At 38.3% G+C, this 16,015-nt stretch overlaps 1 protein-coding gene across 3 annotated transcripts in view; it reads left to right on the top strand.

Moving 5' to 3' along the window:
• Window positions 1–16,015, top strand: part of LOC309620104 (uncharacterized protein) — a 554,572-nt gene that overhangs the window by 18,910 nt on the left and 519,647 nt on the right. For 2 of the 3 annotated variants that reach the window (XM_082376202.1, XM_082376201.1), the window contains exon 1: window positions 3,951–10,299. In XM_082376202.1, coding sequence (XP_082232328.1) covers window positions 10,228–10,299 — 72 coding nt within the window. In that variant the 5' untranslated portion in view covers window positions 3,951–10,227. Of the gene's footprint in view, window positions 1–3,950; window positions 10,300–16,015 lie in introns of those variants that run through there. The other variant, XM_082376200.1, reaches the window with a different exon arrangement.

The raw sequence follows: 16,015 nt of genomic DNA, 5'->3' as shown, positions 1-16,015 counted from the left end.
AGAATTATAAGTCAATACATGCATGTGTTTGGCAGCAGATCTGAAAACATAGAGGGATCACTGATTTCTTTTTAGTATATGATGACCAAAATTAACCAAAGTAGAAATGGAAAACTGGAGAAGATCAATTTCAGAGAAGAGATTGGAAAAGTGATTTAACATGTACCATGGCAAAATCCACCAGAGAATGTTAGATAACCTCTCACAAACATCCTATCCAAAGCATATCTGAGCTCAAAAGAAAGTAAGGGCAATTCCCAGGGAATAAACCAAGTGGAGCTGAAAACCAGAGGGGTAAGCTGGAGCTGAAGTTGAACCTATACTGTCATCTCAGTAACAAAGTGTTTAGAAAGATTGACTGCGGCAGGACAGGAGATAAGCCCATGGGATTGCATAACATGGAGAGTAGAACTGAGATCCTCAAATAAAGCTGAGGCACTCTAAATGGAAAGTGAACTGGAAACATTTCATCTTCCAGTAATTGGGGAGAACAAGGAAAGTTGTCTGTTTTAGCCAGGGCTCTGCGTGGTCCATCCACCTGTGTGCTCCTTCCCTCTCCCATCCTCAAGCTTTCCATAGGTATTATTCTGAATTTTGTGTTTGTGTTTACACAAATACCTGCTTGTTTTTGAGCTTTATGAAAATGAAATACTGAAGTAGTCTTGTGACTTTTAAAAATGCAACATTGTATTTATAAGATTTATTCATGTTGCATGTAGTTATAGTGAATTTATTTTCTCTGCTACATAATATTTCATTGTCTAGATTTACTACCATTTGTCTTTTTTTTTTAAACTTTTTTTTTTAAATTAACTTATTCATTTATTTTTGGCTGTGTTGGGTCTTCGTTTCTGTGCGAGGGCTTTCTCTAGTTGCGGCGAGCGGGGGCCACTCTTCATCGTGGTGCGAGGGCCTCTCACTATCGTGGCCTCTCTTGTTGCGGAGCACAGGCTCCAGACGCGCAGGCTCAGTAGTTGTGGCTCACGGGCCTAGTTGCTCCGCGGCATGTGGGATCTTCCCAGACCAGGGCTCGAACACGTGTCCCCTGCATTGGCAGGCAGATTCTCAACCACTGCGCCACCAGGGAAACCCCCATTTGTCTTTATTCACCTGTTGCTGGATGTTTTTTTTTTCCATTTTTATTTTTTGCTGCTATGAACTGTGTAGATATAGTCATGGTGCACATATGCAAGAACATACATGCATATATATATGTAGGCTATATTCCTAGGAGTAGAATTGCTGCTTTAAAGAATATGTGAATGTTAAACTTTATAACATAATGCAAATTGTTTTTCAAAATGTTTATACCTGTCTGTACTTCCACCAGATGTTCCTAGTGATCTGCATCCTGACAAACATTTGGTGTTACCAGACTTCTTAATTTTTGGCAACCTAGTGGATATTAAATGATATCTAATCGTGGCATAATTTGCATTTCTCTGGTTATTAATGAGGTTGAACATCTTTTTACATGGCTATGTGCCATTCATTTTTCTTTTCTATAAAATGTCAGTTCAAGTCTTTTGCCCAGTTTTCTTTCTTCTTTTTTCAAATTAATTAATTAATTAATTAATTTATGGCTGTGTTGGGTCTTTGTTGCTGCTCACGGGCTTTCTCTAGTTGCGGAGGGCGGGGGCTACTCTTCATTGCAGTGCGCGGGGTTCTCATTGCAGTGGCTTCTCTTGTTGCGGAGCACAGGCTCTAGGCGCGCAAGCTTCAGTAGTTGCGGTGCGAGGGCTCAGTAGTTGTGGCCCACGGGCTCTAGAGCACAGGCTCAGTAGTTGTGGTGCATGGACTTAGTTGCTCTGCGGCATGTGGGATCTTCCCGGACCAGGGATTGAGCCCATGTCCCCTGCACTGGCAGGCGGATTCTCAACCACTGCACCGCCAGGGAAGTCCCTGCCCAGTTTTCTATTTGGTCATTTGTCCTTTCTTTTTTTTTAATAAATTTATTTATTTATTTATTTATTTATTTATTTATGGCTGTGTTGGGTCTTCGTTGCTGCGTGTGGGCTTTCTCTAGTTGTGGCAAGCGGGAGCTACTCTTCGTTGCGGTGCGCAGGCTTCTCATTGTGGTGGCTTCTCTTGTTGTGGAGCATGGGCTCTAGGCACACGGGCTTCAGTAGTTGTGGCATGTGGGCTCAGTAGTTGTGGCGCACAGGCTTAGTTGCTCCGCCGCATATGGGATCTTCCTGGACCAGGGCTCGAACCCATGTCTCCTGCATTGGCAGGCGGATTCTTAACCACTGTGCCACCAGGGAAGTCCCTGTCCTTTCTTATTGATTTGTAAGAATTCTTTATGTATTCTAGATATTAATATTTTGTTAGGCATATTTGTTGCAAATATCTTCTCCCAGTTTATCACTTTTTACTTTCTTTTTTGATGAACAAAAGTTAATAATTTTCATGGAGTCAAATTTATCAATATTTTCTTTAATTGTCATTGTTTTATGTGTCTTATTTAAGAAATGCTTCCTTACTTTGAGTTTATAAAAACATCCTCCCATACTGTATTAAATTTTTTAAAGTTTTGTTTTTTCATATTAAATTTTTAATCCACCAGCAACTGATTTTCGAGTGTGGCATATGGTAGGATATCCAACTGTTGCAGCACCATTTGTTGAATAATCTATCTTATCTCTGTAATACCATTCCTGGCATATATCATTTTTATATATTCATGGGCCTATTTCTCCACACCCTATTCTGTTTCATTTTCAGTTCTTTAGCCCTATGCAAATATCACATTAATGTTGCTTTATAATAACTTTTGATATCTGATATAGCAAAGGCAAACCTTGGATATTCTTAAGCATATACATTTTAGAATGCACCCATTGAGCTCCTTTAAAAAGATCTGTTGGGGGGCTTCCCTGGTGGCGCAGTGGTTGAGAATCTGCCTGCCAATGCAGAGGAGACGGGTTCAAGCCCTGGTCTGGGAAGATCCCACATGCCGCGGAGCAACTAGGCCCGTGAGCCACAGCTACTGAGCCTGCGCGTCTGGAGCCTGTGCGCCGCAACAAGAGAGGCCGCGATAGTGAGAGGCCCGCGCAGAGAGGCCCGCGCACCGCAATGAAGAGTGGCCCCCACTCGCCGCAACTAGAGAAAGCCCTCGCACAGAAACGAAGACCCAGCAGAGCCATAAATAAGTAAATAAATAAATAAATTAAAAAAAAAAAAGATCTGTTGGGATTTTAGTTGGAATTACATTGAATTATGGATCACTTGACCATGAACAAGGCATCTTTTTACATTTTTAAGATTTTCTTTAATATCTTAAGAATTTCAAGACAATGACAGCAGAGTAGTAAACCATGTACTTAGCGCTTCTTGGTGTGAGGCTCTGTGTGATTGCATAGGTCGCATGCCAAGGAGGCTGGCCCTGTCCACATTCCACCTCCCGTATTGTCAATATTGCTTATATTTGCATTCTGTCCAAGAGATACTATCAAAAGTTGATAGAACTACAAATAGAGCTTTAAGTACAATATTTAAAGTTACCAAGGTAACCAGAGAGAACTAAAAATAACAAAGATCAACAGTCAGGAAGATGAGAGAGGGCCAGAAGGATGTTGTAAATTAAGTGCTTCTTTCATATCAGGGCTATCAGGGCGTCAACAGATACAAATCAAAAAATAGGTGTCTAAGCATATCATTCATACTTCCAGAGAGCTAAAGAGAGAAACGGCAAAAATGGATTGCTTTTGAGAAGTGGGTTTACTGTTGGGGAAGGGTGAGATGGGAGAGAGTCTGCAGCCTTTTGTCTGCGGAATTTTTGTTGGCTTGTTACCATTTGCATTCATTGCTTTTATAAAATAAAAATAAAGACAGGGAAAGATGCTTTTTGTTATGTGTTGTGATAAGCTAATATGCATGAATTACCATAATTCACTCTTAGCTGATTTTGGACAGAGTAAATTTGATTGCTTTTTTTTTTTTTTTTGATTGCTTTTTGAATATGAAAATACAAAGTTTATAATGATTAATTAGACTCAGGTGTTTTCTTATTCTCATGAATTGGATATTTATAACAATGAAATTTCTTTGTGTTTTATATTCTTAATAATGGTTTAATCTGAATAGATGTTTACCGAATAGAAAGTGATTTTATTAGGCGGCTGGCATTTCCAACTTTTATATTGTGTGGTTTTCTGTCAGACAGGACGAACTAAGATTTTTTTTTTCAGACTGATTAACTACTTCCAGGGGGCATTTTAAAACTAGTTCTAGTTGTAGGTACTAGAGAGAGGTGGTTAAGATTGTGGGACTGTAGTGCTGGAGGTTCAGATCCTGATTCTTCTACTTACTAGCTGTCAGGCCTCTGGAAAGTTACTTAATAACTCTATGCCTCTGTTTCCTCCTTTCTAAAATGCAAACAATAATAGTACTCACCACACAGGATTTTGTGACAATTAAGTGTGATAAAATATGTAAAGTACTTAAGCAGTGTCTGAGACAAAACAACTGTCCAGTTCCTATAAGAGCCATAGGAAAAGTGTGCTTTAAAATACCTTTCTTTTTATCTAAGAAATGGTGCAGAAGCCAATAATTTCATGTATTTTAACTTTTTTGAAAGTCAATTCCAAAGAATCAATTTCAAAGTGATTAGAATATTGTTCAGTTTTCTACTCCCCTAAAAATCCTAGTTGACTCTGTATCCTCCATGGTGAGTAACATAGATAAACAAAGTCAAAAATCTGGATCAAGTGTTTTGATGGCTCTAAATCCATTTAAACTAACCAGAGATATGTCTAGTAATAGATGGTTTATTTGATTCTTCATTCTGGAAACAGTATGACATTAAACTGCAAAGTTAAAGCTAACTGATTTTGAAAACTTTCTTTCCTTCTGAGGTACTGTAGTGGGGAAATACATACTCCTGAGTTACTATTTGTTTATACCAAGCTTAGAACACATCAGTTTGGGAACCTGGCATGATAGACTTATAATTATGCAAAAATCTTCTATCTTGTATTTTTGCACCTGAAAATTAGAAATTACACTTATAATTAACAAATAATTCAATTCCTACCTATTCTTTCCTTTTTCTTTGCTTTTCCTTTCTCTCTCTCCCTCCCTCCCTTCCTTTTTCCTTTCCCCCTTTCTGGAAAGGAAAATGCATACATTCAATTTCCAAAAGAAAAACACCAAATTAGAACCTCACACTAATCTGAGTCCCACATAAGCTCATTGTTTACAACAGTGTTTAAATACATTTTTCTCTTTAAATTCTGAAAATATACCTTGAGGAAAATACATATATACAGACTATGAATAGGAAATTATAACAATTATAAAATAATGTTTGGAAAATTTAAGAGATTCCAAAGGATTTGTGAAACTTAGCAGAACAGAATTATAAACGTTTGTCATGTCTTCAGCTGTACCATATATCTTAGAGCTCACATTTGAGATATATGTCATTTCTGAAAATAACACCACCTTTTTAAAATTAGGTTTTTACACATACATCACTAATGATGAATTACAGGTACAAAATTACTTGATAGACAAATAGGATCTCTCTCTCTGTTTCCTTAAAATATCTCATTGAAATGTGAGTAAATCCTGCAAAACCTTTTATAGTTGTTACTTGAATTTTTTGAGTGTCCTAGGAATGCTTGCTACTGTTGCAATCTACCCTTGGGAAACTGACAAAGTTAGTATATTCTGGTGATTACTGTCTCATATGGTTATTCTTCTCTGAAATACCAATGCAAAGAATTGTTGAATGAGTCAATACTCTTTTGGTTTTAAGTGACAGAAACTTATTTCAAATGAGCTTAAGCAAAAAAGGGGATTGGTTGGCTTACATAACCTTGGATAGCCAAGGGTAGAGCTAGTTCCAGGCATTCAAACAATATCATTTCAATTCTCTCCTTCTCTTTCCATCTCTTGGCTTTACTTCCCTTACTGTTGGCTTCATTCTCGAGTGGGCCTCTCACACTTGGCTGCAAAGACAGCTCCTGGCAACTCCAGGCTTACATTGTCCCTGGTGCTTACAATCTCAGAAGAGGCCCTTTCATAACCAACGTCTATATCAGTCCCTGAAAAAGAGCTAGGCTTGGCTTTATTTGTTAAATGTGCCCATCCCTGAAACAGCCAGGTACATTGATTGACGTGGGGCAAGCACACTCTCCTGAGGTAAGGGAAGCAGTGTTGAGTGATGATGGATTGTCTCCCCAGAGCGGCAGTGGAAGGTTCCAAAAAGAAAAGATGCAGCCAGAAAACTAACAGAAGCTTGTAGGATCTTCTCTTTGACCTCAATGTTTTGAAATTTCTCTGTGAGATGACTTAGCATGGTTCTATTTTCATTCATTAGATTGGGCATGTAATGGTCCCTTTTAAGTTGGAAACTCATATCCTTCAGTTCTGGAAAATTTTCTTATATTTTGATATTTCTTTGAAGTTTTTCTTCTATGGAAGATTGCATTTTCCAAAGATGACTATGCCAATATATCTCCCATCCCATATACTCTTCTTACAATGTGACCTTGACATTCCTCCAAGGAGTGGTAGAGTCTGTATTCTCTACTTTTGAACATGGGTGGACCTCTGTAACTGCCTCAACCAATAGAATATGGGAGAAGTAACACTGTTCATCTTCCAAGGATAGGTTATAAAAGGAAATATGATTTGTGTCTGGATCTCTCTTTCCCTCTATTTCTCTCAACACTTATTATTGGGATCCAGCAACTACATTGTGACAAAGCCCAGGCCACATGGGTATACCAGTTGACAGCCAGCACCAACCACTAGACATATGAATGAGCCTTCAGATGATTCCAGTCTCTAGCCTTGGAGCCTTCCAGCGGAGGCCCAGACATTGTGGAGCACAGATAAACAGTCCCCACTGTGCCCAGTCTGAATTCCTGTCCCACAGAAACCACAGGAGATAGTAAGTGATTATTGTTGTTTAAGCCACTAAATGTTTGAGGAACCTGTTATGCAGAAATAGATAACTGATACACTTCCCTGTTTCCTCTCTGTTCTCTCTATTGCACCGCCATTATTTGCAGGCTGTATCTCTTAGACTGGTCCTCTAATTTTCTTACCTTTTTTTTCCCCTATTATTTTGTTTCTTCATCTTTTTGTTCTACTTTCTGGAAGATTTTCTCAATTTTATATTCCAATCCTTCTATTGAATTAAATCCTTTTTACCATAATATAATTTAATTTCTAGGAGCTCCTTTTTAAAAAAAATTTTCCTTATTTATAGCATTCTGTTTGTATTTAATATATATGTATATATATATATACTATCTTTTCATATATCTCTGAGGATATTATTATATAATTTTGATAGCAGATTACTGAGACATAATTCACATACAATACAATTTACCTTTTCAAAGTCTAAAATTCCGTGTTTTTTAGTATATTCACAGAGTTGTGTAACCATTATTGTTATCATCTAATTTCAGAACATCTTCATCCCTCCCTGCTAAAACCCTGTACCCATTAGCAGTTTCTCCCTGTTCCCTCCCCCTCCCGTCCCCTGGCAACCACTAATCTACTTTCTGTCTCTATGAATTTGCCCATTCTGGACATTTCATATAAATGTATCCCTGTACTATGTGGCCTTTGTGTCTGGCTCCTTTCACTTGGCATAATATTTTCAAAGTTCATCCATGTTGTAGCATGGATCAGTACTTCAGAAGCATTTTCTTTTTCCTTCATAAATAGTCCCTGCTTTCTCTGAATCTTTTTTTTTTAATTTCCTATTTGTTTGCTTTGGATTCTACCTTTCATGTTGGAAGCGTTCCACGGATGTCTGATAATCCTTGGATGTATGCTAAAATGCTTAAGAGTGGGGGACCAAAAGTCATTTGGAAGCAGTCATTTGGAGGGTGTGAGTGGACCTTGTCAGCGTAGTTTCACTGCAGGGTGATATAGCGGGGCTATTTTGGGGGGAATTCTGGTATAGTACTGTACTTGTTTGCTAGGGCTGCTGTAAGAAGGTACCACAGACTGGGTGCCTTAGACACCAGAAATTTATTGTCCTCAAATTCCAAAGACTAGAAGTTCAAGACAAACTGTCAGCAGGGTGGGTTTCTTCTGAGGCTTCTCTCCTTGGCTTATAGATTGCCATTTTCTCCCTGTGTCTTCACATAATCTTCCCTCTGTATGTGTCTGTTGCCAAATTTACTCTTCTTATAAGAATGTCAATCATATTGGTTTAGGGCCCACCCTAATGACCTCATTTTAACTTATTTACCTCTTTAAGACCTTGTCGCGAGCTACACCCGCATTTGTATGTAAGACGTGAACATACGAATTTTGGGGGGACACAATTCAGCCCATAACAGGTACCTTTAGGTCTCTCTTCTTGTGATGATCAGATTTCTTCCAAACTTGTGCGTGGAAGGTATAAACCTGGCCACCACAGTTCTGAGAACTGAGTAGGGGAAGAGAGCCAGAGATTTCAGCATTAACTCAATCTGTCTTCTTTCAGTTATAGTACCCTCAGCCCACCACTGTGTCTGATGCCCTCTTGTCTAGAGACTGTCTGTTTTACCCTGTCCAGAAAATAAACCTTCAGATCCAGCTGTCTTAGGGAAGGGATCTGGAGTTCCAACTACATCTTAAGTAAACTTTCAAGTGACCTTTTCCTTCATCCTTCCAGGGGTACCTGCTTCCACTAATTAAGTCATCATCAGGGGCAGGGGCTCTGCATTGTAAACTGGGTTATTTCTCAGCGTTCCTTACTATTAGTTCAGGATTTGGCTTTCTTGGTTCCCTGTCACCACTCAAATGCTTTCTAGCTTTCAAAGTTGTGTTGCTGTTTTCTCTTCTCCCATTATTTTTCTCCTTGTCAGTGTGTACCTTTTAAAAATCTTTTTATTGTTGTTTTAGTGGAGTTTCAGGAAGAAGTAAAAGCAAATGTGGGTGTTAAATCCATCATCTTTACTCAGAATTCCCACACATTTATATTTTTAAATGAGCTCATGCTATACAGACTGTTCTATAATCTGCTTTTATCATCAAACAAATTCTAGTGAATATTTATGTTGTTTCCATGTCAATAAATAGAAATCTCCATCAGTGGTTCTTCAGCTTGGCTGCACATTGGAATCACTGGCTGGTGGGGGTGGAGGGAGCTTTCAAAAGTACTGATGTCTGGGTCCCACCTCCAGGAGTCCTGACTGAATGGATATGAGGTATTGCGAACTGGGAATTATAAAATCTCGCCAGACGATTCAAATATACAGCAAAGTTTAAGAGCCCTTGACTTACACCATTGTTCATCATGCCAGTACCATGTTCCACGGAAGGGATAGATAGCAATGCATTTAAACAACCCCCTTTCTGGACACATAGGTTGTTTCAGATTGTTTGATATTATAAACAATGACGTTATGAGCATCATTGGACATAAAACATTCTCTATATTTCTGATTATTTTAGTGGCTGTATTCCTAGAAGTAGGATCACTGTACCAAAAATCTGAATATTTATATGATTTTGGGGTATAGTTTACCATAGTAATTCAGACTCCCACCAGTAGCATATGAGAATCCTTGTTTCCCCACACTCAGAAACACTGTGTACCATCATTAACAAAATTAAAAAAAAATTTTAAATGTAGTCAGTTTTGAAAATTGAAAACTAGTATTGTGTTGCCATTTAATTTTTTTTCTGATTTTTATCGTATTTTTATTGTGGTAAAATATATACAACATACAATTTACCATTTTAATAATTTTTCAGTGTATAGTTCAGATGGCTTAAGTACATTCACATTGTTGTGCAACCATCACCAACATCCACCTCCAGAACTTTTTCATCTTATCCATCTGAAACTCTGTCCCTTAAATGCTAATTCCCCATTTTCCCCTCCCTCTTGTCCCAGCCCCTGGCAACCACCATTTTACTTTCTGTCTCCATGAATTTGAGGATTCTAGGTATCTCATGTAAATGGAATCATAAGGTAAGAGTCCTCTTGTGGCTGGCTTATTTCACTTAGCGTAATAGCATTGCTATTTTTAATATATTTTATTATCTGCAAGGTAAAGCAATGTTTATGCTTATTGTCTATCTGTATCTTACTTTTTGTGTATGAATTGCTTAATCATATGAGGAACATCCGTGAGGAATGTTTTTGGCTCAAAGTATCTGAAACCCTCATTAACAGTGGCTTAAACTAATAAGGGTTCATGTTTTCTTCACACAAACAGGAGCCTGGAAGTAACCAGCTGCTGGTGGTATTGGTTCAGCAGCTCAATGGAATCACATCTGCAAGATGACTGCCTCAGCTTCAGCCATCCCATCCTTTTCCAAGGCAGGAAAAATGAGGTAAGGAATATGTGTGACCTCTTTACTTTAATTAAGAAAACATATTTTTTCCTAGAAATGCCCCTCTCCTCCAGCAGATTCTTGCTTGCAAGATTGTATCACGTTACTACCCCTAGGTGCCTGTGATGCAGGCAAAGGAGAAGGGGGTGGAGAATGCTTGCTGATTTGGACAATCAACAGTGCAGTGGTCCTTTGCCTATTTATCTCTTAGAATGTTTGTCTTTTTGTTACTGATTTGTAATATTTTTTTGTATAGTAACAATATTAACCATTTTTTGTGCGTGTCACATTTGTTTGGCAAATATTGGTTTTCCAGCTTCTTGCTTACAGTTTAGTTTTGTTTCAGCACACAGAAGATTGATTTTTTTTAATTCTTAGGTCCATACATCTTTTATTTTATGGTTTCTTCTTTGTTCTTGTGCTTACAGAAGCCTGGTGCATTCTGAGAAGGGATGAATATTCTTTCATATTTTCTTCTTGATCTTTCATGGTTTCACTTTAATTTTTAAAAGCTGGAATGGATACCCTGTTTGACTTCTTATCTGAGACTGGGGGAGGAGTGATTCAGGGATGTGGGTGCAAAGGAACAGAGGAAACAAATTTAGTCTATTACCACTCACTGTGGGAAAAACAACACAGTCCTGCCAACTCTGCAAAAAACTATCCCATGTTAAAATGTTTAGTGGTGGGCAGTGGTGGTAGCTGGATAAGATAGACCCTTGAGGGCCTGTTTAATGGCAAGAAATGTTTTATGGCAAACAAACTTCAAATGCTGACTGGAGAGAATATGCACCAAATAAAGCCACTGGTTCAGTTTCAGAAATAAGAGGTGAGAATGAATACACAAATGGAAAGACAGCACAGAGATCAATTTTGCAAGCAGTTGTGCCATGGAAAATCCTGTAAGCCTGAGGTAGAGTCCAACATTTGCTGAGAAAGAGGCACCATAAAGTATAGATGGAACTGCCCTTAACACGGCAGTCAAAAGTAGTTTTTATGAAGGGTAGAGAAAAAAAAACCAGTCTGCTTAGTATAGCTGTTTCCTATATTTTGCATTAACCTAGGGCTTGACAGTCTCTATGTCCCAGATGAAATTACTTTAAAGTGACAGCCAAGTGACAGCCCAGCCCTGTATAATAATGAGAAAATATACAAATATACAAGACATTTTAGGCTTAGAAAAAATATCTTCCCATATGTTTGCATCTAATCCCATCTGTCTTTGATATAGAGAGATGACAAGCTGAAATTGACAATGAACTTCCGAAATTATTTTCCTTTGCTCCAAATAGAAGCTGCAGAATGGCCCAAAGAATAATATGTAAACTCCCATTCCCTGGCATTAAAAACAGTGACATCATGGTGTTTTCCAGTTATCTTGAAACTGCAAGACTAAATTTGAGAAAAAAATATTGTATGACAATGCAGTATTTCTCCATGCTTGTCTTTTCCGTGTTGGATAGATTATTGGGTGCTCAAGACTCATGCCTGCTTTGGTAGAAATTAATCAATATGATGAGTATTAGCCTTCAAAGGGAACTTTGAGTTCAATCACTTGTTTACTGACCTCTGGTCATCATTTGTTGTACATCATGCCTGTTGTTTAAGACTTCACAGGTGCTTGTTCATCAAGATGAACATCCATTTAAGTAATTATTACTCTCCAGCCGGTCTTTCATGACACTCAGTATTTTTTCAAGAGTTGAGTGGTGCTTCTTCTCATGTTTTAACCAAGTATTTTCCTGTCTACTGGACTGGCTACTTCAACTTCAGGTCATTTCGGGAAATGGCATGAATTAAGAGCTTTGTTCAGAACTTTCAACCTTTGGATTTGCAAGTACACACATTTTCACTTTGCTTTTCTTAGTACAGTAGTCCTTGAAAAGATGGGTTAATTTGACATCATACTATGTACCCATCTTATTACATTTGGTTCTCCCACAGGGCACTATTAGTGACTAATGTTACAGGCTTTGCATAATATTTCTTTCCGCTTTTGTCCTAATAGTTCTTTTGATCACAGCTAGATCCAAACAACAACTGGCTTAAGGTGATTTATCCCTTCTTTAAAAACATGTTATTTGCATCTGTATAAAAGAGAGGCTAAGGTACTTTAATCATGGGCACATAGTAGAGAAAATTGGGATTTATGATTCACAAGGGTATTAGCAACAGGTCTCTTTTTGTGTGCTGTCTAGCAAACACCTCAGCAACTTCTTCAGGTGCTGCCTTGTTAAATCTTGCAGTGCATATGTGGATCTTACCTTCACAAAGCGTTTTCAACTGTGGGGCTTTGGGCTTTTTTGGATCTAATTGCACTTCCTCCGACACAGCGCATATGCACCGTAAGTGTACATTTCCCACACAGTGTCTTTATGAACCTTGTATCTGCAAGCACTTGACCTATCTGTCTTTTGCTGGCTGGGGACTTTGGAATAGATGGAGCTTCTGTTTCCCCATGCTTTAAGCAGGCTCCACACAGCTTATAGATGGACTTTGTATCATTGGCTTTTAAAATACAGTGTTCGGCCTGGAATGATCCTACACTGCTAACGAGCATGCCCTAACAATGGAGAAGCGGCCTTCTGTTTTCTGGAGGACTGGTCACTCTTTGTGGTGTTCTTCTCACAGTATTAAAGAGGTCATCTACTGAGGAGATGGCAACAGCATAGCTGATCTCCTGTGAGATGGTAAGGGGGTCAAATACTTGATTAGAAGAGAGGTGAGTCTCCTTAGAGTCTCCATTTGTATTCATGACCTCCTTTGCAAAGATGAAATTGAACTGTTGCTTTGGTATTGATTCATTCTATGTAAGCCTAGGAGAGACAGCAGCCAGCTGCATGATGATGGATGGGCGCTTAAGGATGATGGGCACTTCAAGCCTTCTTCCGTAGCTTTACTTCTTATGTCTTTGTTTTCTTCAGGCTTGGTTGGTGGTGGTGTCCTGCTCCAGGAAAAGGAAGGTAATGGGGGAGGGAGGAGGAAGCTTGAGAGACAGATTAGTGCTCTGGTCCAAATTTCACTAGGTTTGTTCCTCAAAGCTCTCATGAAAGCAGACAGTAGATAAATGCTGAAGTATACCATGTGATCACAATTGTGTGAAAAAAACATGCATTGCAAAACAAGGGGAAAAAATAAACCTAAATGTTAACAGTTGCTATCTCGTGGGTGGGAATAGAGTTGACTGGCTTTTTTGTTTTTCATCTCTTCTGCATTTTTCCATATTTTCTATGCTGATTATGCATTATTTTATAATAGGGCAATAATTTTATAAATTAAAAATATAAAGGAAAAACTTCTGCATGCCAAGACAGATTTGCCTCTATGTCTTAGTATAAATATAGTATGCCATGAAATATAATTACTAAATATTTTATGCTGTTACTGGGAGTAAACAACAACATGAAATCTTGGCTATATTCAGCATCTTTGGAAGAGCGCACACTTAAAACAAAGAAGCAAAAGTACATCCTTGACTATTACTCCAGAAACAACATTGTTTCATAAGTAGCTTAAAAAATTCAGTAACAAATAAACCCAGTGTTAATGATCCTTCAGATATACTGGATGAGGCAAGAATCATGTCTTCAAGTATATATCAGTTTTATTGAGATCTAATTTACACATCATATAATCTACCCATTTAAAGTTTACAATTCAGGTGTTTTTAGGGTATTCACAGAGTTGCAAAACCATTACCACAGTCAGTTTTAGAACATTTTCATCACCCCTAAAAGACACGGTGTACCACTTAGCTTTCACTCCTCATTTTGCCCCACCCAACTCCCCCAGTCCCTGGTAACCACTAATCTACTTTCTGTTTCTAGAAATTTGCCTACTGACGTAGCTTATAAATGGAGTCATGCAAAATGTGGTCTTTTGTGACTGGCTACTTTTACTTACATGATATTTTTGAGGTTCGTCCATGTTGTAGCATGTATCAGTACTTCATTCCTTTTTATGGCCAAATAATACTACATTGTGTGGATATACCACATATTGTTTATCCATTTATCAGTTGGTGGACTTTTGGATTGTTTTCCTTTTTTGGCTACTGTGAATAATGCTGCTGTGAACATTTCTGTACAAGTTTTTATGTGGATATTTGTTATCATTCCTCTCAGGTTTATACCTAGGAGTGGAATTGTCGATGGTGATTCTATGTTTAACTTTTTGTAGAACTACTAGACTGTTCTACAGAGCAGTTGTGCCATTTAACATTCCCACTAGCAGTGTATGGAGGTTTGAATTTCCCTACCTCCTCATCAACACTTGTCATTATCCATCTTTTTGACTAGAGCCATCCTAGTGGGTGTGAAGTGGTATCTCACTGTGGTTTTTGATTTGTATTCCTCTGATGGCTATTGATGTTGAGCAATTTTTCACACGCCCCTTGGTCATTTCTGTATTTCCTTTGGAGAAATGTCTGTTCAAATCCTTTGACCATTTTAATCAGGTATTCTTTTTATTGTTGAGTTGTTGAATAATGGAAAGGATTTGGAACCTGGCAGTCCTGGATTTGAACCTGAGCTCAGGCACTGAGTGAAGGTACTCAATAAGCTAAACCCATTCTTACTGTTTATCACAGAGCATTATAAGGTATGGGGTGTTCTCTGTGAAGGAATGGGGTGTTCTCTGTGACTGCATTTTTCAGCATTTTTCACATAACTGAAACTTATCCCTTTGTTTGCCAAAAGTTGAAAAATTTCTAAACTGCCTTATGTATTTTCTGTCCTTTATTCAACCTGATTTAACCCTTTCTTGATGACTCCTTGGAACATCCTGGATTGTATTGTGTTTGTGGCCCTTTCAGGGCACTCAGGGGCTACTGAGGTATGGAGGGTTGTTTGCTGAGGCTCTTATGGCTCTTCTAGTGACTTCGTTCCTCTGTTTGGGGTTCATTTTTCAGTGAACCTATTTCTCACAGTGTTCTTCCTCCACCCCCTCATTGTTTCTAATTTGACTGTAATTTTAGAAAGAATGGAAGGTTACCAGGGGAAACCAAATAAGGAAATATCACACATAATTCACAATTAGTTTCTAGTTCAAAAGCCTTGTGTACTACATAATAAAGTGCATGCCCTTTGGTACAGCTGTTTTATTAAAGGTTCAGGTACATTTTCACTTACTTTCAAGGCCCAGTTTGAGCTTCAGTTGGTTAAAGTTGTTGGAAATGACACTACTGGGCAAGTGGAGCATGGTCCTCATTTCATATTTAATAAGGGTTTTGCTTCATTGTCAATATTCTTTCAGGGAGATATGTGAAATTTAAAAATTCAAAACCACCTAGGATCAAATTTTAAGTAACATTTAATGAAAAAAATCAACCTAAAGTGGTCCCCAAACCTTTCTTTAAATGGGAGAGTTTTTTTTAAATCAGACTCTTATATTCAACTTTTAATTATCCAAAGGTAAAACATCTGTATTGAGGCCTACCATAGGGAAATACTACATTCACAGTACCCCATTTAGGCACTTGGGTCAACCAACAATACTCTGTTGAAAATTAACGCCTATTCCAGATAACCTTATTTATGTATTCTTTTTTGCATGTAACCTGCACTCTACTGGAAAAGATTTAAGAACATTCCTGTAGTTCCAAGGGTGGGTGGGGACCCTGACTGGCATCATGAAAGCGTAAGCGCACCGGTTGAGGCCCACTAACTAGACTGATCTGCTGTGGGGAGGCTTGTGCTTTGGAGAAGGCTGGCCTGCA

The sequence above is a fragment of the Balaenoptera borealis genome (genome assembly GCF_965194805.1).
Source record: "Balaenoptera borealis genome assembly, chromosome: X".
Classification (NCBI taxonomy): Eukaryota; Metazoa; Chordata; class Mammalia; order Artiodactyla; family Balaenopteridae; genus Balaenoptera; species Balaenoptera borealis.
This window is presented reverse-complemented; position numbering and strand designations above follow the sequence as displayed.